Below are 21,727 nucleotides of genomic sequence, written 5' to 3'. Positions count from 1 at the left end.
GTGGGAAGCCTGCTTCTCCCTCTCCCACTCCCCCTGCTTGTGTTCCCTCTCTCGCTGTCTCTCTCTCTGTCAAATAAATAAATAAAAATCTTTAAAAAAAAAAAAAAGAAAACTATTATAGTGTAGTATACTTATAAGTACATAAGCAATGCACATACATTGAAAAATCAGAAGGAAATACTCCAAAATGTTTTTAGAAATATGATTCTGTGATATTTTTATTGTTTATACTTTCCAATTTTTGGTAATGTGACAGTATAATATTTATAAACATTTAAACTATTTAAAATACTAGTTTAAAAATTATTAAGGAAAAATTCATGAGTTTGCAATAGGTAGCCTTTAAGGTCCTAAGCTCTGAAATTTTGTGATTCTGTGAATAACATCAGGGTAGAAAAAAGTGGGGGAAGACCTTGAAGAAAACACTAGAAAAATCTAGTGAGGTTTTTTTTTTTAATAAATTTTTTTAATTCCTTTTTTTTCTTTCCCCTCTGATTCCACCAATCCTGTTCCCTTGACTGTGGTTCAGTGAGTTTCTATAAAAAATAATAACTGTAATGCTTAGAAAAAGGGATCTATAACCAATGGTAAATGTACAATATTAATCTGAACAAGGCAAAAATTTTAATATACCTTCAAATACACTTAAATAAGTGACATAATTGTAAAATGTTGTTCAAGCTGCTAAAAGTAAAAACTTTGGATAAAAAAAAATTATTAGAAAAGGAACTGCACATTTTCAGGGCATTTAATATTCAGAACATTCTCATAAACTATTCTGTTCTATTCTGAAAATAATATGAACTGAATACTTACCTCCCTTCAGAGCTCTGCAGAAAGAATAAACATCATCAGATCCTCGGCAAATAACTTCTTTGCGCATTGGAAAATGCATGGAGTGAATAGATAAATAGAGATTGAAATATAATTTTTTAATATCTCTTCCTTAAAAAGAAAAAAAAATCCCATTAGTCCTTCAAATAATAGATTCCTTTATAAATAATAATTCACATGTACTGTACCGTATACTTAAAACATGCCCAGCACCTTTCCTATATTATTTCATTTAATTATCACAACAACTTACCATGTGGGCATTGCTATCCCTCTGTAACAGATGAGAAAACTGAAGTTCTAAGAGGATAATTAGTAGAATGCAACCAAACAGGATATTCCACAGTAAGAATTATGTATGCTGTGCCTGAAAAGAGAGGAGCCTATGTTTTTTGAGAAAACTATCAAACGGAAATGTAAAATTTCCAGTTCTAATTACAGTTATGCTAGGAAGTTCAAGAAAAAAGAAATGGAAAGGAAAGGAAATGAGGATAATCAACTCATGTGCACTTTTTTAGGAGATTTGATGAAAGAGTTCTTGGAGAATAGAACAACCTCTTCATTAAAAATTACATGAGTTAGGGGCGCCTGGGTGGCTCAGTCGTTAAGCATCTGCCTTAGGCTCAGGTCAGGATCCCAGGGTCCTGGAATCGAGCCCCACATTGGGCTCCCTGCTCAGTGGAAAGCCTGCTTCTCACTCTCCCACTCCCCATGCTTGTGTTCCCTCTCTCGCTGTGTCTCTCTCTGTCAAATAAATAAATAAAATCTTTAAAAAAAAAAGAAAAAAATTTACATGAGTTATTATTTCCTCATGGTCTCCCTAGAACCATTTAACATGGAAAATTCCAGTAAACACTGCATTTTGCTCAACCCTTCTAATTCATTCGGTTGGTCCAACTGGAAAATATGTACAATATTTTTTATGATAAAAACAATTATTGTGGTGCTCGTGGCTGGCTCAGTGGGTAGAGCATGTGACTCTTGAAGGCAGGGTCATGAGTTCGAGCCCCATACTGGGTGTAAAGATTACTTTTAAAAAATTATTATAACCACTACCTCACTAAAAATATTTTCCTAATAAAGTCACCATGACTCATTGTAGCCATAATCAAAAGAAAAAATTTCCATCTTTTTTTTTTTTAAAGATTTTATTTATTTATTTATTTGACAGAGAGACACAGTGAGAGAGGGAACACAAGCAGGGGGAGTGGGAGAGGGAGAAGCAGGCTTCCCGCTGAGCAGAAAGCCCAATGTGGGGCTCGATCCCAGGATCCTGGGACCATGACCTGAGCTGAAGACAGACGCTTAACGACTGAGCCACGCAGACGTCCCCAAAATTTCCATCTTTAACCTGAACTTGGTATGCTTAACAGGAATGCCAGCTCCTTCCTCAAAACTCCTTCCTTTGGCATTAGTGCTACTGTTCTCTTCCAGTTTTTCTCCAACCTCTCTGACTCCTTCTCCTCATTGGCTTCTCTTACGGTTTTAGCCTCAGTTCTCAATTTCCACTTTGCACATACTCCCTGGCTTTAAGTACCACATAGGGTGATAATTCCCAAATCATTATCTTTAGTCTCAACCTTTCTCCTGGGCACCTGTCCCACATATGCATTCAATATCTCTACCCAAATGCTGCTCACTGTCTCAGCCAACAGATCCAAAATTGACTTCCTCATCTTCATCACCATATAGGCATTAGAATTCACAATCCCAGGAAATCTTACCAGCCTCCTTTTCATCCCCATCACCACTCTCTTAATGCAGGCCCTCATTACTCTGAGCCTAACATACCACCAAACTTCTTAATTTGTCTCCACTTTTCTACTTTCAGGGTAAAGTGGAAAAGAACATCATAGGGTCTGTTTTAAACAGTGGTTCCATGGTCCACTCCATGAACTTCGGCCTGCACCACTCCCAAAGCAGGGGTATGTGTAGAAATTGAAGAGCTGTTTTCACAGGGAATTCCTTGAGACATGGGCATATGGCAGAACTGCTGTGGTACCAATGACAATTCAGGACAATGAAACTTCTAACACTTCTGCATGGAACACAGCATGATTCCAGTCCTCAATGACTCCAAGAAAGGAAGTGCTGCTTTGACATCTCAACAGTTTACACCTTGAGAAGCTTCTTGCCCTTGGACATCACTGTGGTCATTTTAGGCACAGGAACAATGGACAAAGTGAGATACCACTTGTATGGCTCAGTAGGCCAGAGATACCAATGTGGGTGTCAGAGTGAGAGACAAGAAATATGGTAGCTTCATGCAGTAACGAAGAAGACTGTTTTTGAGCTCAGCTAAGACAACTCCAAGAACTTTCAGATATAACTTTGGCTTAAAGTCCAGGTTTATTTATTTTTTTATTAATCAGTTAATAGTATACAAATAATTTACTAGCAAAGCTATAAAGTCTCAAAATAAATAATTTCCATCCCAACCTACTTTTGGTCAAAGCTCTTATAGCTCTTATTGAATTTAAGTAGCTATAGGCCCATAAAAATAAGGTTGATTTCTATGAATATGGCCCCACACTTATACAGACATTCTAATACATTCTAGGAAACTCAGGTCATAATTGTAAAGCATTACAAAAATATGACTAAGTAATTGATGAAACCAGGAGCTGATCTTTGAAAAGTTCAACAAAATTGATAAACCTTTAGTCAGACTCATCAAAAAAAAAAGAGAGAAGGGACTCAAATAAATAAACTCAGAAATGAAAGAGGAGAAATAACAACCAACACCACAGAAATACAAATGATTATAAGAGAATATTATGAAAAATTATATGCCAACAAATTGGACAACCTAGAGGGATGGATAAATTTCTAGAAACATATAACCTTCCAAAACTGAATCAGAGAGAAATAGAAATTTTGAACAGATGAATTACCAGCAATGAAAATAAATCAATATTCAAAAAACTCCCAACGAACAAAAGTCCGGGGACAGATGGTTTCACAGGTGAATACTAGCAAACACTTTTTAAAAAGTTATTACCTATTCTTCTCAAACTCCAAAAAATAGCAGCCATTAAAAAAAAATGAAATCTTGCCATTTGCAATGACGTGGACAGAACTAGAGGGTATTATGCTAAGCGAAATAAGTCAATCAGAGAAAGACAATTATCATATGATTTCACTGATATGTGGAATTTAAGAAACAAAACAGAGGATCATCGGGGAAGAGAAGAAAAAATAAAACAAGAGGAAACCAGAGAGGGAGACAAACCATAAGAGACTCTTAATCATGGGGAAAAAACTGAGGGTTGCTGGAAGGGAGGGGGTTGGAGGGAAGGGGTAACTGGGTGATAGACATTAAGGAGGGCATGTGATGTAATGAGCACTGGATATTATATAAGACTGATGAATCACAGACCTGTATCCCTGAAACAAATAATACATTATATCTTAATTAAAAAAAAAAAAACTATTCCAAAAAACAGAAGAGGAAGAAAAGCTTCCAGATTCATTCTGTGAGGCCAAGCACTACTCTGACACCAAAACCAGATAAAGACACTACAGAAAAAGAGATCTATGGGTCAGTATCTCTGATGAATGAAGATGCAAACATCCTTAACAAAATATTAACAAACCAAATCCAGCAACACGTTAAAAAATCATTCACCATGATCAAGTAGGACTTATTCCAGGGATACAAGGATGGTTCAATACTCACAAATCAATCAACATGATACATCACATTAACAAGAGAAAGAATAAAAACTATATGATCATTTCAATAGATGTAGAAAAAGCATTTGACAAAGTACAACATCCATTCATGGTAAAAACTCTCAACAAAGTAAGTTTAGAGGGAACATACCTCAACATAATAAAAGCCATATATGAAAAACCCACAGCTAACATCATACTCCAGGGGGAAAAACTGACAGCTTTTCCTCTAAGATCAGGAACAAGACAAGGATGTTTACTCTGACCACTTTTATTCAACATAGTACTAGAAGTCCTAGCCACAGCAATCAGACAGCAAAAAGAAATAAAAAGCATCCAAATTGGTAAGGAAGAAGTAAAACTTTCACTATTTGCAGATGATATGATACTATATAAAGAAAACCCTAAAGACTCCACCAAAAAACTACTGGAATTGATAAATGAGTTCAGTAGAGTCACAGGATAAAAAATTAATATACAGAAATCTATTGCATTTCTATACACTAATAATAAAGTAGCAAAAAGAAAAATTAAGAAAATAATCCCATTCACAACTGTACCAAAACGAATAAAATACCTAGGAATAAACTTTACTAAGGAGGTGAAAGACCTATACTCTGAAAACTATAAAACAGTGATGAAAGAAATTGAAGGTGACACAAACAAATGGAAAAATATTCCATGCTCATGGATTGGGAGAACAAATATTGCTAAAATATCTATACTATCCAAAGCAATCTACAGATTTAATGCAATCCCTATCAAAATACTAAAACCATTTTCACAGAAATAGAACAAATTATCCTAAAATTTGTATGGAACCACAAAAGACCCCAAATAGCCAAAGCAATCTTGAAAAAGAACAAAGCTGGACATATCATAATTGCAGATTTCAAGATACACCACAAAGTGGTAGCAATTAAAAGAGTATAGTACTGGCACAAAAGTAGACACAGATCAATGGAACAAAACAGAGAGCCCAGAAATAAACCCACAGTTGTATCGTCCATTAATCTATGACAAAGGAGGCAAGAATATACAATGGGAAAAAGACAGTCTCTTCAACAAATAATATTGAGAAAACTGGATAGCCACATGCAAAAGAATGAAACTGTAACACTTTCTTATACCACACACAAAAATAAACTCAAAGTGGATTAAAATACCTAAATGTAAGACCTGAAACCGTAAGATTCCTGGAAGAAAACAGGCAGTAATTTCTTTGACACCAGCCATAGAAACATTTTTCTAGATTTGTTTACTTTGACAAGGGAAACAAAAGCAAAATTAAACTATTGGGACTATACCAAAATAAAAAGCTTTTGCACAGCAAAGGAACCCATCAATAAAACAAAAAGACAACCTGCTGAATAGGAGAAGATATTTACAAATGATGGATTCAGTAAGGGATTAATATCCAAAATATGTAAAGAACTTATACAACAACACCAAAAAAACACAAATAATCTGATTTTTAAAATATGACTAAATAATTATTTTGTTACTGAATTAATAAAATGTTATATAAATGTCGTATTTAGTGAATGATTAAGGTATCTGTGGTGGCCACAGTGGTGAGGTACTCAAACCTCCCTTTTAAAGAACTGCTGGGAGAAGGAAGGGTAGTTGGCAGACAGCCTTTAGCTGCTGCACCTTTAGATCTATCTCCAGAATCACCCAGAAGCCAAACTCCTATAATGCTCCTATTATGACGAAGGCTGCTCCTATAATAACCAAACTCCACAAGGACACTATAGCCAAACTACCCCTGCCTGTCATCAGACAGGCAATCTTTGCTCTAAGGCTCCCCACTGACCGGGCTCAGAGTATCTCAGGGATTTGTTTTGGTCTGATGACCATCTTACCAAATACTCTTTCCTTTCCTCTCTCATTTCAAAGGTATCAGACCTGCACATTAATCTGAATTCCCTCCTTGCCTACTCCGGCTTTCTCTTCACTTTTATTTTTCCCAGAACTTCCCCCAATAAATCTCTTGTATGTCTAATTCCTTTTTTAGTATCTGCTTTTCAGAGAACCCCAAGTACACTGTACTGTATTATTACTTAATAAAGTAATAATACAATACTACTTAGCCTAGAAGGATACATTCTGCTTCTTGTGTGTAAGGGCAAGAGGTTCACTTGAAAATGAGGTTATTTGTTATGTAAATAATCACTCCTGCCAAACATGGGGGGTGGGGGAGGGCAGGTAAAGCACACCACATAAAGCAGAAAACAAAACCTGAGAAAAGAGGAAAAAATTGTAGAACGTTAGCCAGGCAAAAACTTAGATTATTTCTTTCACCTTTGGCCAAGAAAGTGGAGTGAACAAAGTTGATTATTCTTTCCTCTGGGCTACCACTAAGCCTAAATGCTATCATTTCACTTATCATACCATATTATCTACAGATTTCTCTCTCTCTCTCCTATTGCACTGATTTTTGAAGGTCAAGAGAACATCTTATTTATCAATGAATTCACAAGCCCTATCACTATACTTGAAATACACTATGCATTTCTAAGTATTTTTTAATGAATACAGAAAGTTTCAAAATAAGTTTAAACAATTAGATTCAGGAAAATTAAAACACAAGTTTATTGTCTGTATTTCTGGGTTCTCAGCTGTCTTTTGTCTTGTAAACTGGAGAACTAAAATCAGGGGGAAATGTTTAAGTTTATTTATGTGAAAGCACTTTGTAAAGTATAAGCTCCAAATATAAGTTAGGATGTAAGTGATGTTGGTGATGATGAAAACAATAATGATAATGATGATGATTAGAACTGAATTTTCCTAGGACTTACAGGCAACAGAGCTGACTAGGAGGAGAGGAAGAACATTTTGTATGTTTTCACAGACACTCATCCATCCTGATGCTATCACCATTACCCAACTTCATTTTTACTAAACTGATGATTACAAGTAAAATGATAAAGAGGAAAAACAAGACACAGCATAAAACAAAACCAAAAAATTGCCTTCTTTCATCCCATCATCATCATAGTTTTCTCTAGAAAGGTCATCTTTATTTAAAAAAAAAAAGTTGTGGTTTGCTCATATACAGATCTTTGATTAGTGGAAACCCAGCTTTACTTATGAGCTGAATAGTTAATGGCTGACAAAGGATATACCTATTAGATTATTGGAAGTCTCGAGTTATTTCCATTTTTACCCCTATGTCATATGGAATCCCCTCCCCCATGAGTGTGAGCTAGCCTAGTGGCTTACTTCTAACAAATAGCATACAGCAAAGGTGATAGAGTGACACTTCCATGATTAGCCTACATAAGATTGTGACTTCTATCTTGTCAGCTTGTCCCTCCTGCTGGCTTTGATGAAGCAAGAAGCTATGTTGAAAAGGCCCATATGGCAAGGAACTAACTGATCACTGTCCAACAGCCAGACAGGAACGGAATACTGTCAACAACCACATGAGCTTAGAAGTGGATTCTTCCCTAATTGAACATTAGAAGAGACTCCAGTCCTGGCTGACACCTTAACTGAAACCTTGTGGGAGATCCTGAAGCAGACAAACTAAGCCATGCCTAGACTACTGACACACAAAGACTGCAAGATAATAGATGTGTACTGTTTTAAGCCACTAAAATTGTGGTACTTTGTTACATAGAAATAGAAAACCAATACATGTACATTTGGAACACAATCATTTATCATTAATAATTCTTGAACCCTTTTCATTGAATTACAAAAACAAAACATTGAACTTACTTGGAATGTAGGAAATATGCAAATGTCCCTTGCTTCCCTTCAATGTTATACAGGGATTAAGATCTATTGAAATAGGAACTTTCATGTCATCTAAATGGAAGAATAAAGATAATGTCAATAAATTATTATTAATCATTTCTAGTAAGTAGAGTATTCTAAATATCATTCCCCAAAAGATGCCATTAAAATCATGTAATGAGAAAACTTGGGGGTGGTTAAAAACATCTCCCTCCCTGGAGGAGTGACGTCAATAAAATGGCAGAGTAAGAAGTCCAAGACCCACCCCTTCCCCTCACAAACATACCAATTCTGCAACAACTCATGGACAAATTCCCTTTGCGAGAAATCAGAAACTAATTGAAAGTTTCCTGTATCCCAGGAGAATGTGAAATCAGACTCACCAAAGTCAGTAGAGGACGTCCTTTTACTAGAAACCCTGCATCTGGCACAGCACAATCAGGAAAAGATCCCCTAGCCCCCAGCTTCACTCAAGAAGCAAGAGGTTAGTTCATGTATCCAGAGCCCCAAGTTTTCCAAGGGGAATACCCAAAGGAATGACAAATTAGAAAGTCTGAACCGACCTATAACTAATAAAGAGATTGAATAAGTAATAAAAAAATTTCCCAACAAAGGAAAGCCTAGGACCAGATGGCCTCACAGGTAAATTCTACCACCAAACATTTAAATAAGAATTAATACCAATCCTCAAACTTTCAAAAATTTGAAAGGGACCATTTCCAAACTTATTTTATGAGCCCAGCATTACCCTGATACTAAAACCAGACAAAGACGCCACAAGAAAAGAAAACTACAGGCCAATATCTCCAATGAATGTAGATGCAAAATTCTATAGAATGAAGGATAAAAATCACATGGTTATCTCAATAGATACAGAAAATGCATTTGACAAAATTTAACGCCCTTTTTGTGATAAAAACTCTCAACAAACTAGAATTAGAGGAAATGGCCTCAACATAATAAAAACCATATATGAAAAGTCCATAGCTAACATTACACTCAATGGTAAAAAACTGAAAGTTTTTCCTCTTAGAAAGAAAGCAAGGATACCCACTCCTTACATAGCACCAGAAGACCTAGTCAGATCAATTAGGCAAGAAAAATAAATAAAAAGCATCCAAATTGGAAAGGAAGAAGTAAAATTTTCCTCGCATGCAGACATGATTTCTTTGTTTTTAAAGATTTTATTTTTGGGGCACCTGGGTGGTTCAGTGGGTTAAGCCACCAGGGTCCTGGGATCGAGCCCTGAGCTGGGGTCCCTGGCTCCGCGGGGAGGCTGCTTATCCCTCTCCCTCTGCCTGCCACTCCCCCTGCTTGTGCACGTGCGCTCTGTCAAATAAAATCTTTAAACAAACAAATAAATAAATAAATAAAGTGGCCTATACATACAGTGCAATACTATTCAGGCTTTAGAAAAAGAAGGAAATTTTGCAATATGCTACAACATCGATGGATGCTAAAGGAAATAAGCTGGTTATATAAGGACAAATACTGCATGATTCCACTTACATGAGGTATCTAAAATAGTCAAATTCATAGAGTGGTTGCTAGGGGCTGAAGGGGAGGAGAAGATGGGGAAATCCTAACCAACAGGCATAAAGTTTCTTTTTTTTTTTTTTAAGATTTTATTTATTTGTCAGAGAGAGAAAGAGGCAGGCAGAGGGAGAAGCAGGCTCCTTGCTCAGCAGATGTGGGACTTGATCCCATGACCCTAGGATCATGACCTGAGCCAAAGGCAGACCCTTAATCGACTGAGCCACCCAGGCGTCCCAGGCATAAAGTTTCAACCAAGCAAGATGAATAAGTTCTAGAGCTCTGCTGTATGACACTGCGCCTATAGTCAACAATATTGTGTTGTACACTTAAATATTGAAGAGGGTAGATCTCATGTAAAATGTTCCTACCACAGTAAAATGAATTTTAAAATATTGTATAAATACAGAAAAGAAACCTCCCCATAACATAAATAGTGTTTTAATGCCCTAATATTGTTAAGGTGGAAGTTGAAGGTACTGAATTACTTTAAACTGTGTGGAGGAAAAAAACTCCCCAAAAAATATTTTCATAAAATTACTTGTTCTAACTTGGAACTTTTTAACCTTTTCCCATCAATATTGTTCTCCTTTTATCCACTGTCTTCACGTTGCGTATGTTCCATTGGTTCAAAATAGAAAATATACGTCAAGTACTTAGAGATCTGGTAAATGTTAAGTGAGTGAATAAATAAATAAATGAATAAATTAATGAACAGTCTTCCTGAAGAGGGAGTTTCAAGAAAGGTGTAGAAGAAGAGTTCATAAAAGCACTGAGGAGGAGGGGGGAGAGAAGATACCAGGTTTGTGTGGATTTGCCCCTGAATGCAACCCTTAAAATTAATGTTAGGGGTGCCTGGGTGGCTCAGTCGGTTAAGTGTCAGACTCTAATGGTTTTGGTTCAGGTCATGATCTCAGGGCCATAGGATCCAGCCGACAAGGGGCTCTGTGCTCAGCGCAGAATCTGCTTGAGAGTATCTCTCTCCCTCTCCCTCTGCCTCTACCCCTGCTCACACTCAAATAAATAAATAAATAAATAAATAAATAATCTTTTAAAAAATTAATGTTAACATCTCTCAATTAATTGAGTTTACCTGCAACAAAATTCTCATAGAATTAATTATATTAACAGTCATTTCACCTACTCATGGATGTTCACAAATATTTGACCAAAAGATGTTCATCCCTAAATGGTTTATGACCAAAGAAAAAATGCCCAATTTGCAACATGGATGGCCTCTGAGGGCATTATACTAAGTCAGACAGAGAAAACCAAATATCATATGATCTCTCTGATATGCGGAATCTACAAAGCAAAACAAAACACTAAATTTATAGATACAGAGAAGAGATTGATGGTTGCCAGAGGTGGGTGATGGGTTTGGACAAAAATGGGTGAAGGTGGTCCAAAGGTATAAACTTCCAGTTATAAAATAAATAAGTCCTGGGATGTATACAGCATGGTGACTATAGTTAATAAAACTGTATTGTACATTTGAAAGTTGCTAATAGAGTGCTCGTTTCGGCAGCACATATACTAAAATTGGAACGATACAGAGAAGATTAGCATGGCCCCTGCGCAAAGATGACACGCAAATTCGTGAAGCGTTCCATATTTAAAAAAAAAAAAAAGAAAGTTGCTAATAGAATATATCTTCAAAGTTCTCATCATAAAAGAAAATTTATAACTGTGTGGTGATGGATGTTAACCACACTTATTGTGATCATTTTGCAATATATACATATATCTAATATAATTTTATATGTCAATTATATCTCAATTAAAAATGTACAGAAGTGGTTGAATAAGTAAATTTGTATACCTATATATTAAATTAATATGCAGTCATTAAAATGGATTTTTAGAATATTTAATGACAGATGTTTATCGTATAGTATCAAGTTTTAAAAACATGTTTACCCAATAGTACATATAGTATGATTCTGGTGTTTTGTGGTTTTTAATACATACCTTTATATATCTAAAAGAATATTCACCAAAATTAGAATATTGACAGTGGTCAACTGAATTGTGATAGGCTTAGGTTACCTTATGTCTTCATTTTCACCTATATTTTCAAAGATTTGCATAATTACTACCCATTATTACCTTTCTTAGGAAGAAAAAGGCTGTTAGGGTATTGAAATGTGGGCACTTTCTTTTTTTTTTTTTTTAAGATTTTATTTATTTGAGAGAGAGAATGAGAGAGAGAGAGAGAGAGAGAGCACATGAGAGGGGGGAGGGTCAGAGGGAGAAGCAGACTCCCTGCTGAGCAGGGAGCCCGATGCGGGACTTGATCCCAGGACTCCAGGATCATGACCTGAGCCAAAGGCAGTCACTTAACCAACTGAGCCACCCAGGCACCCTGAAATGTGGGCACTTTCATATGCATTACCAAGCATAGTGTAATGTGTATCTTCTTTCCCAGCCATAGCCTTGTAGAAAATCCTCAGAGCAAGCAGACCAAAGACCCTGGAGCAGAAGCTGAGAACAAGTTAAAAGCAGTGAATCACCAGAGTCATGTTACTAAGGGCAATTCTCTATTTCCAATTAAGGTTCCCACATGTCTGAAATTGTCTGATTATGAGGACAACGTCAACAACTCAATTCAATCAGACAACTCTTTATAGAGAGCCCCTGTGGGTACTCAGTGTTGGGCCAGGCATCACAGCAGGGTGGGCAGGGGCCAGGGGTGTTAGAGAGTGGAGAACAGAGATATGAGGCTTAGTCTTCACATCAGGAAGTCTATGATTTTTCTGGGAGGACAAGACCAATATACAAAAAATAATTAGATGTAAGAATCAAAAGATCATATAGCACTGTATGGAATGTGATTTTATTATTTACAAGGAACTACTGGAGGATAGCTTCATTACTTTAAAGTCACCATGTATATGATAAAATCCTCTATTTGGTTTGTTACAGAAAGTGGTGACCAGTTTTAACAAATGCCCAGCACAAGAGGCTCCAATTTCCACTGCAACCATAAAGGTCAGCATTGCTAATCCATCATAGCACTTTTTCCCACTGAGCTCAGCCTCAGAATCTTTCTTAGCCCAACATTCCAGGCAACTGCAGTTGGCACTGGAAATGAAACCAGTGCCCCTCTGAGTGTTGGCATTAAGTATTCTCGGAGGTCTAGGGAGGAAATGTTAGCTGGAGTTGAACCTTCATAGCACATCATTTTACCTCTTTAACGGAATTTCTGATACCTAAATATGCGGTCCCTTTGGACAGGAATGCCCTTGTCATCATCAGTCTAGAAATTCCTTCTTCTCCCTCAAAATGTATTCAAATATTATCAACATTGTTAAGCCTTCCTTGACTCCTCCACACCTCCCCACTCCCACAGTCACAGACACACTATCATTCATAGCACTGGACCATCCTTCAGTGCTCATTTGTAAATCTTTATTGCACTTATTCATTTACATATCTGTCTTCTTTTTTTTTAAGATTTTATTTATTTATTTGACAGAGAGAGACATAGCAAGAGAGGAAACACAAGCAGGGGAAGTGGGAGAGGGAGAAGCAGGCTTCCCGCCAAGCGGGGAGCCCGATGCGGGGCTCAATCCCAGGACCTGGGGATCATGACCCGAGCCAAAGGCGGGCACCTAATGACTGAGCCACCCAGGCGCCCCTACATATCCATCTTCTTCATAAAGATAGCACAAACCTTCAGGGCAGAAAGAATATCTCTGTTTTTCATACCTCTGGCACATAGCACAGTGCTAGACACACGGCAGATAACAAATATGTGCTTATTCACTTTTGCTTGGCATCTATTATGTAACGAACATCTCTCTAGACACTAAAGAAGAACAATGAAGAAGTCATGGGCCCTGCTCATGAGAAATGTACATGCTACTAAGAAAATCAAACAGGGTCATGGGACACAGAGTGAGTATGTGGTGGAGATGGAGGGGTGGGGGGCCGGGGTGGTGGAGATACTTCAACTACATTACTCAGGGAGTGACAGGAAGGAACCAGGCCTGTGGAAACTGGAAATAGAGAGTTTTAATCAGAAGGATTCCTAGTAAGTGCAGACTCAGAGGTGAGATGACTTTGATATGTTCAAGCAACAACAAAAACATGCACATACAGACACACACAAACATGCACACACAAAGACCATTATATGAGGTAACTAGAATAAGCAAATTCACAGAGACAGAAAGTAGAGTGGAAGTTACCAGGAACCAGAGGGAGGGAGAAATGGGGAATTAGTGTTTAATGGGTACAGAGTTTCTGTTCGGGATTATGAAAATTCTGGAAAGGGATAGTGGTAATGATCACACAACACTGTGAATGTCCTCAATGCTGTTAAACTATACACTTAAAGATGGTTAAAAGGAAACTTTGATGTGTGTTATGTTGGTAATATAAACAATGATAATAATAAAGGCCAGTGTGGATGGCAAATAATGAAAGAGGGTGGGTGGGAATCACCGGGATCAGACAAGTAGGCAGGGGCCATCTGGAGGGGTCTTGGACGACTTAGTATAAAATTGGGACTTCACTCTAATTGTAATGAAAAGCCACTGGAAAGCTTTAAGCAAGGAGAGTGACATTGTCTGACTTATTTGCATTTTCAAAAGACCTCCCTGGTCTCTGGGCCAAGAACAGGTTGTATGGGGACAAGAATCGAAGTGGAGAGAGGACAATCTGAGAGGCTCCTGCAGAAGCCAGAGGAGAGATGGGGGGTATAAGTGGTGAGCAGGGGGGTATAAGTGGTGAGCAGAGGACAGTGAGAAGTAGTTGGCTTAAGAACATATTCTGGAGAGGGGCGCCTGGGTGGCTCAGATGGTTAAGCGTCTGCCTTTGGCTCAGGTCATGATCCCAGGGTCCCGGGATCGAGCCCCGCATCGGGCTCCCTGCTTGGCGGGGAGCCTGCTTCTCTCTCTGCCTCTGCCTCTCTCTCTCTCTCTGACCCTCATGAATAAATAAATAAAACATTTTTTTTAAAAAAAGAACATATTCTGGAGATAGTTAAAATGGGAATCACCAATACACTGAATGTGGGGGATAAGGAAAAGAAATAATTAAAGGATACCCCTGGTTGGGCAGGGGGCAGGGGTGTTAGAGAGTGGAGAACAGAGATATGAGGCTTAGTCTTCACATCAGGAAGTCTATGATTTTTCTGGGAAGACAAGACCAACATACAAAAAATAATTAGATGTAAGAATCAAAAGATCATATGATGCAATGGGAAAGACAGGAAGAAGTGGGCTCAGCTTGGCATAGGTCAAGAATTCTAGCTCCAAATGGCTACTGGGCTTCCCAGTGGCCATGCTGAGCACATAGAATAAATGAATGAATCCTCATGTTACAGTTACTCCCCCTACTACACATGAGACAAAAGCCAGGAGTTCCTTGAGGTTCCGGCTGTATCTCACATATCCTTTGCATTCTAAGTGTTCCTTAGCACAATAACTAAACTCAATGCCTATTAAATAAAGCTTGTTAAACTGAATAAAATTCAGCTGACTTGACTTGACATGCTCTGTAGGACTTTGATGGACCACAAAAGGTTGGCATGAAACAGGATATTTTAAGTTAGTGAACAGAAGAGGTACAACTAAAGGCCAGTGAAGAGTCTGGCCCGCTCAGAGCGGGGAACACCAAGACACGGGGATATACCTGCTTAGCTAGGAGAGCCATGCTGCAAGCTCACACCCAATCTGTCAACTAGTCCTGTCAGCTCCATCTTCAGATTCCTTCCAGAATTTGACCGCTTCTCATTACCTCCACCACAGCTCCTTTGGTCCAAGTCACCATTATCTCTCTCACTTGGAGTATTGTGCAACAGCCTCAGCCTCACAACACATCTCCTGCTCCCACCTGTGCCCCGTTATGGATTATCGTCAACACAAGAGCCAGACCAAGCTTTGCTCGCAGTGGAAGATAAGCCATCCCCTGACCTACAAGGCCCCCCTTCCCCCATTTCCTTCTTTGACCTCGTCTTCTACTGCTTTCCCCTCCCTCACTCCATTGCAGCCACACTGGACTCCTTACTATCCTTCCAACACACCAGACATGTCCCACATCAGGGCCTTTGTGTTCGCTCTTTGCTCTACCTCTTCCCTTAGATATCTTGCATGGCCCACTCCCTCAACTATTCCAGGTCTTTACTAAATGTCACCTTCCCAGGGATGTTTTCCTTGGTCAGTCGACTTTATAATGCAACCCCCTTCCCCATCTCTGCTCTCTGTCCACTCCCCTGCTCTACTTTTTTCTCACAGAAATTACCACCATCGGGGCACCTGGGTGGCTCAGTCATTAAGCGTCTGCCTTCGGCTCAGGTCATGATCCCAGGGTCCTGGGATCGAGCCCCGCATCGGGCTCCCTGCTCAGCAGGAAGCCTGCTTCTCCCTCTCCCACTCCCCCTGCTTGTGTTCCCTCTCTCACTGTGTCTCTCTCTGTCAAATAAATAAATAAAATATTAAAAAAAAAAAAGAAATTACCACCATCTGACATGCTGAATATTTTACTGATAAAAACTCCACGAGGAGGCTCCTGGGTGGCTCAGTCAGTTAAGTGTCAGACTCTTGATTAGGCCCCAGTGGTGATCTTCGGTGGTCACGGGATCAAGCCCCCTGTCCTGCTCCACGTTCAGGACAGAATCTGCTTGTTCCTCTCCCTCTACTCCTCCCCCACCCATTCTCTTTCTCTCTCTCTCAAATAAATAAATAAGTCTTTAAAAAAAAACAAAACTTCACAAGGGCAGGGACTTTTTTCTTTGTTGTTCACTGCTATATAATATCCTCAGTGCTTAGAATAGACATGCTAGATGCTCAGTAAATATTGCTTTAATTAAATGATCCATTAATTCTTGGGTTTCTGGACTACCTATAGCAAAGAAGAAAAAAAAAAAGGCTAGAACCGAATCTGAGTCTGATGATTCTAATTTACAAGAGGGCATGTGTCCAGGGTCTTATGGACTGACACGCACACCCACATTTTCTGCCTTTTCCAAAGTTGAGGAACACACAGCTACTTCATGCCATTTCTGTAGATTATAAGCTGAATTGTGTGTCCCCTCCCACCCCCACCAAATTCATATGTTGAAATTCTAACCTCCCACTACCTTACAATGTGACTATATTTGGAGATTTGGTCTTTAAACAAGAGATTAAGTTAAAAAGAACCTGTTAGGGTGAGGTCCTACTCCAATATGATTGGTGTCCCTATAAGAAAAGGAGATTTAGACACACAGGGAGTGCCAGGCATGAGTGCACACAGAGAAAAGACCATATAAAGACATGGCAAGAAGGTGGCCATCTGCAAGCAAGAAGGAAACAAATCTGTTGACCCTTGATCTTGGACTTCCAGCTCCCAGAACTGTGAGAAATAAATTTCTGTCAAGTCAGCCAGTCTTTGGTGTTTTGTTATGGCAGTCCTAGCAAACCGATACACTGTAGATACCCCATAGGTTCACCAAATGCAATTCATCCTCACAGAAAAACTAAATCAGGTGTTGTTGTTGTACCACCAGCTTCACAGGAATACCTACAGGAATCAGTGCTTCCGACCCACGCACTTTGCGCTCAGCCAGGATAGATTCTCTAAGGCAGGGAAGATAAGGACACGGCGGTGGCCGTGGCCCCGAGCAGGGTTGTGCTGTAGCTGTGTTCTCTGCTTGCTCCCCTCAGTCCCTACAGCAGTGGGGCAGCAGGGAAGGACCACAGGATTTCTCAGCATTAGACAGAAAGGCGTAAGATCCTCCCTCAAAAATAAAGGCCATGTGAAACATGGCGCAGAGAAGGTGACATAATTGCGGCACCTGGCTGGCTCAGTCAGTAGAGCATGTGACTCTCTTTTTTTTAAAAAAAGCTTTATTTATTTGAGAGAGAGAGAAAGAGAGAACGTGTGTGTGGGAAGGGCAGGGGAAGAGAATCTTCAAGCAGACTCCCTGCTGAGCACAGAACCCAGATGTGGGGCTCGACCCCACCACCCATGAGATCATGACCTGAGCCGAAATTAAGAGTCAGACACTCAACTGACTGAGGCACCCAGGTGCCCCAGCATGTGACTCTTGATCTTGAGATTGTAAATTCAAGCCCCATGTTGGATGTAAAGATTACTTAAAAATAAAATCTTTTTTTTTTTTTAAATAGAAGGTGACATAATCAATGTGTGGTACATATAAGCCAAAAGAAAGGAGACACTTGGCAGCAGAGTGGACTAGGGAAGCTTCCTGGAGGGGGAGAGGTATACTGACCTTCCAGGATGGAAAAATTTCAGAGATAAGTTGCAAGGGAATTCAGTTACAATCCACATATAGGAAAAAAGCCACGAGTATAAGATTGGTCACATGGCTAAATCTTGTTCTCATACCTGGCAATTACGTTAATTCCCTGGAAGTAACTTTATATTAGCATTTGCCAGAGTGTGTTTTTCAAAAAGTCAACACACACTCAAAAAATAAAATAAAATAAAATTGAAAATCTGGGGATTAAATAGGTTTCTTTCTTACAGAACTTCTGAGAACTCAAAGTACATTTGGAAATCTCCCCCAAGGATTAGACCATCAGTCCTTTTTCCCAATAGAATTTTAAGGAGCTAGCATTTTCGGAAGCATCAAACCCTTCCTGATAACACTACTGGGTAGAAAAGACCAGTCAACCCATGATGAGCAAACCAGTGGCAAATACCAAACCAAAACTGCAGTCTAGCCCTGATGCTGTGCTTTCAGACTGCAGACATCTGTAGAGAAGTAGGAAAAACAAACAACAGTGATATAGCTGGTTAATAGCATAAGGGTATGGCTGATTTTTTAAGTCATCAATAGTGTTGTTTCTGTGTGGCTATATGCTAAAAACAACCTACAACAATCCTTATAAAATAGCTTTAAAATCACTTTCAGGGGCACCTGGGTGGCTCAGTCAGTTTAAGCGTCCGACTCTTGATTTGGGCTCAGGTCATGATCTCAGGGCCATGAGATCAAGGCCTGCCTCAGCTCCACACTGGGCGTGGAGCCTACTTGAGATTCTCTCTCACTCTCTCCCCCTGCCCCTCCCCCCCACCCCCACTCTTTCTTTAAATAAATAGATAAAGCTTATAAAATCACTTTCATTTTACAGACAAAAAAGCTGGGACACAGAGAGGCTAGTACTTTTTGCTCGAGGTCACACAGCTAGTAACTGACAGAACCAGGCTAACATCCAATTAGGGAGGTGATTCCCAGACTCCCCAAAACTCACTGCCTCAAACACTTATAAAGCACCTGTTATATGCCCACTGCTGTGCTGAAGGAAAAAAAAACATCACATACCAGAGCAATAATCAATTCCAAAAGGCAGCTAGGACTATTCTACCTTCTCAAGAAGAACCAGTAAGTCTTGGGGCTAAGGCAAAAGCTCAGAAGCAAAGAGTTCTGCCAAAACTGGAAAGAATCTGAAACTGGGCTCAGGGAGGACAGAGTTGACCACAGGGAACAACAAAAGCCCTTGGAGGTCAAGTACAACACAAGTGTGTTGTACTTGTGACTTGTGAGGTCTGTGAAGGATCCAGAAAATCCACACAGGACAGCAACCAGCCATCACCTTTCCACCAGTAGCAGCAGTGGGAACACACTGTCATTTCCTGTGTCCCGTCCACAGCAGCACGAAGTTCTTATGAAAACTTACCCTGAACCACTTGTTGCTGTTTCACTTACCACAATAGGTATACCAAACACTGGAATCAGAGGAATTGCAGATCCATTGTTGCTCCCCAGGTTCAGTGAATATGGAAGAAAACAGAGTGGAAAAAAGCATAAATGGGAACATGATTCAGTATCACCAAAACTTTAAAAATACAAGGAGAATCGGCAACTAATCATCAGACTCTTCCCTTTCAGTAAGCAGAAAAGATTTAACTTAGTCGTTGGTCACATGATTTCTGAGTTCCTGAGTTTCCTCTTTTGAGTGTATGTGTTTAGTATTCGAGCACTTCCGGCAAGGGGAGAGAGCAAAATGATTTAGAATATGTTCTTCTAGAACACGTAATGCAAATAAGAACACAGAACTTTAAAAACAAAACAAGGTACTTCCTGGTCAATAGTAACAAAACCAGTCTGTAGGTCTCCTTTAGAATCCCAACAGACTGCCACTCCTTTTCCATCTGCATTGCTATTCTTTTTTTTTTTTACAATTTTTTTATACAATTTTTTTAGAGAATTTTTTTTAAACATTTTTTTATTTATTTGACAGAGCGAGCGAGCGAGCGAGGGAACACAAGCAGGGGGAGTGGGAGAGGGAGAAGCAGGCTTCCCGCTGAGCAGGGAGCCCGACGCGGGGCTCGATCCCAGGACTCTGGGACCATGACCTGAGCCGAAGGCCGACGCCCAACGACTGAGCCGCCCAGGTGCCCCTATACAACAATTTTTTATACAACAATTTCTCATGGCCCAGGGAGCTGGACCTATAGGTCTGAACTGAATCGTCTGATGCAAATTATTTCTGCTCTGCAACAGGTGTGCAGCCACAGGGCAGAGCCAGACTAGATGAGACTGCAGACACGGGATATTAGCTATACTTTTGCATTGTGGGCGGGGACCACACCAAACTTGAGAATGCACTTACTTAAGCAAAGTACAGCTCCAGGGAATATTTTGAGCCCTGATAATGAAATGGTCATTATTTTGCATGTGGCATGTATTTCAAACTTCTCACTCTGTTCTAGAAAAATAGCTCATCTTTTAGATACTTTGCTACTTAAAATCCTTTGTAGGACATAGTTTGGGATTAGTAGCCAGAAATAAAAATAGCATGGAGTCAGGGCCTAAAAATCTACAAGTTTAGAGGAAAATAATCATATGTTGGTAAAAGATTCCACTAAAGAACTATGCTACTTTCCCATTTTTAGAAAGGCAAAAATCTGTGGGAGGATGTGGAAATGGAAGTTGTTAATGGGTACTGAGTTTCAGGATTGGAAGATGAGAAGTTCTAGAGATCTGTTGCACAGCAATGTAAATATAGCTAACACTACTGAACTTGTGCTTAAAATTGGTTAAGATGGTAAATTTTATATTATATATTTTTTACCACATTTAAAAAATGAAAAAAACAAAAAGAAGAAGAAAAACCTATGAATGCCCCTAGTGGTCTCAAAAATACCATTTCCCACTAAAAGGAACAAAGACTCTGGAGAAATTGCTGATTCCAGGTCTGGGGCAGAAAATGTCTAAGATGGAGCCTGGAACATCTTAGCATATTAGATAACCAATATGAAGACAGTTCCCAGTGACCAAAGGTGGGTTTCTTATTGCTGCTGTCATGACTAACCACTAACTTAGTGGCTTAAAACAGTACAAATGTGTTCTCTTACAGTTCTGGGGGTCAGAAGTCTGAAATCAGTTTCGCTGGGCCAAAGTCAAGGTGTCAGCAGAGCTGGTTCCTTCTGGAGACTCTGGGGGAAGAACCTGTTTCCTTACTTTTTCATCTTAGAGAGCTGCAACCCATGTATTCCTACACCTTCAAAGTTCAGCACTCCCATCTCTGCTTCCATCATCACATCACCTCTTCTGACCTCCTGAGAACCATTTGGATAATCCAGGATAATCTCCCCAAGATCTAAAATCCCTTTTGCCATATAATTTAACATTCACAGTTTCCAGACATGAATTTCTTGAGGGACCATTATTCAACCTACTTGTAGACTATACAAACATTAAGATGGTGACTACAATGAACTGAAATACACCAAATATCTTTAGAACTATGAGCTCATAATTTTTTTAAAGATTTTATTTATTTGTGGGCGCCTGGGTGGCTCAGTCGTTAAGCGTCTGCCTTCGGCTCAGGTCATGATCCCAGGGTCCTGGGATCGAGCCCCGCATCGGGCTCCCCGCTTGGCGGGAGGCCTGCTTCTCCCTCTGCCACTCCCCCTGCTTGTGTTCCCTCTCTCGCTGTGTCTCTCTCTTCAAATAAATAAATAAAATCTTAAAAAAAAAAAAAAA

General features: G+C 39.3%; 1 protein-coding gene and 1 non-coding gene across 2 annotated transcripts in view; one reads left to right on the top strand and one right to left on the bottom strand.

The window, feature by feature from the left end:
• The window catches only part of LY96 (lymphocyte antigen 96), a 27,902-nt gene extending 8,252 nt beyond the window's left edge, over positions 1-19,650 (bottom strand). The window contains exons 1-3 of the mRNA XM_032421899.1: positions 19,445-19,650; positions 8,236-8,325; positions 817-945 (exon numbers count right to left, since the gene is read on the bottom strand). Of these exons, the coding sequence (XP_032277790.1) occupies positions 817-945; positions 8,236-8,325; positions 19,445-19,556 (331 nt within the window). The 5' untranslated portion in view covers positions 19,557-19,650. The remainder of the gene's footprint in view (positions 1-816; positions 946-8,235; positions 8,326-19,444) is intronic.
• LOC116643302 lies at positions 11,299-11,405 on the top strand. The gene has a single exon (XR_004301518.1). It is a non-coding gene; the product is annotated as a U6 spliceosomal RNA (small nuclear RNA).
• Positions 19,651-21,727: the final 2,077 nt, after the last annotated feature.

Source organism: Phoca vitulina, unplaced genomic scaffold (genome assembly GCF_004348235.1).
Source record: "Phoca vitulina isolate PV1807 unplaced genomic scaffold, GSC_HSeal_1.0 scaffold25, whole genome shotgun sequence".
NCBI classification, from domain to species: domain Eukaryota; kingdom Metazoa; phylum Chordata; class Mammalia; order Carnivora; family Phocidae; genus Phoca; species Phoca vitulina.
This window is presented reverse-complemented; position numbering and strand designations above follow the sequence as displayed.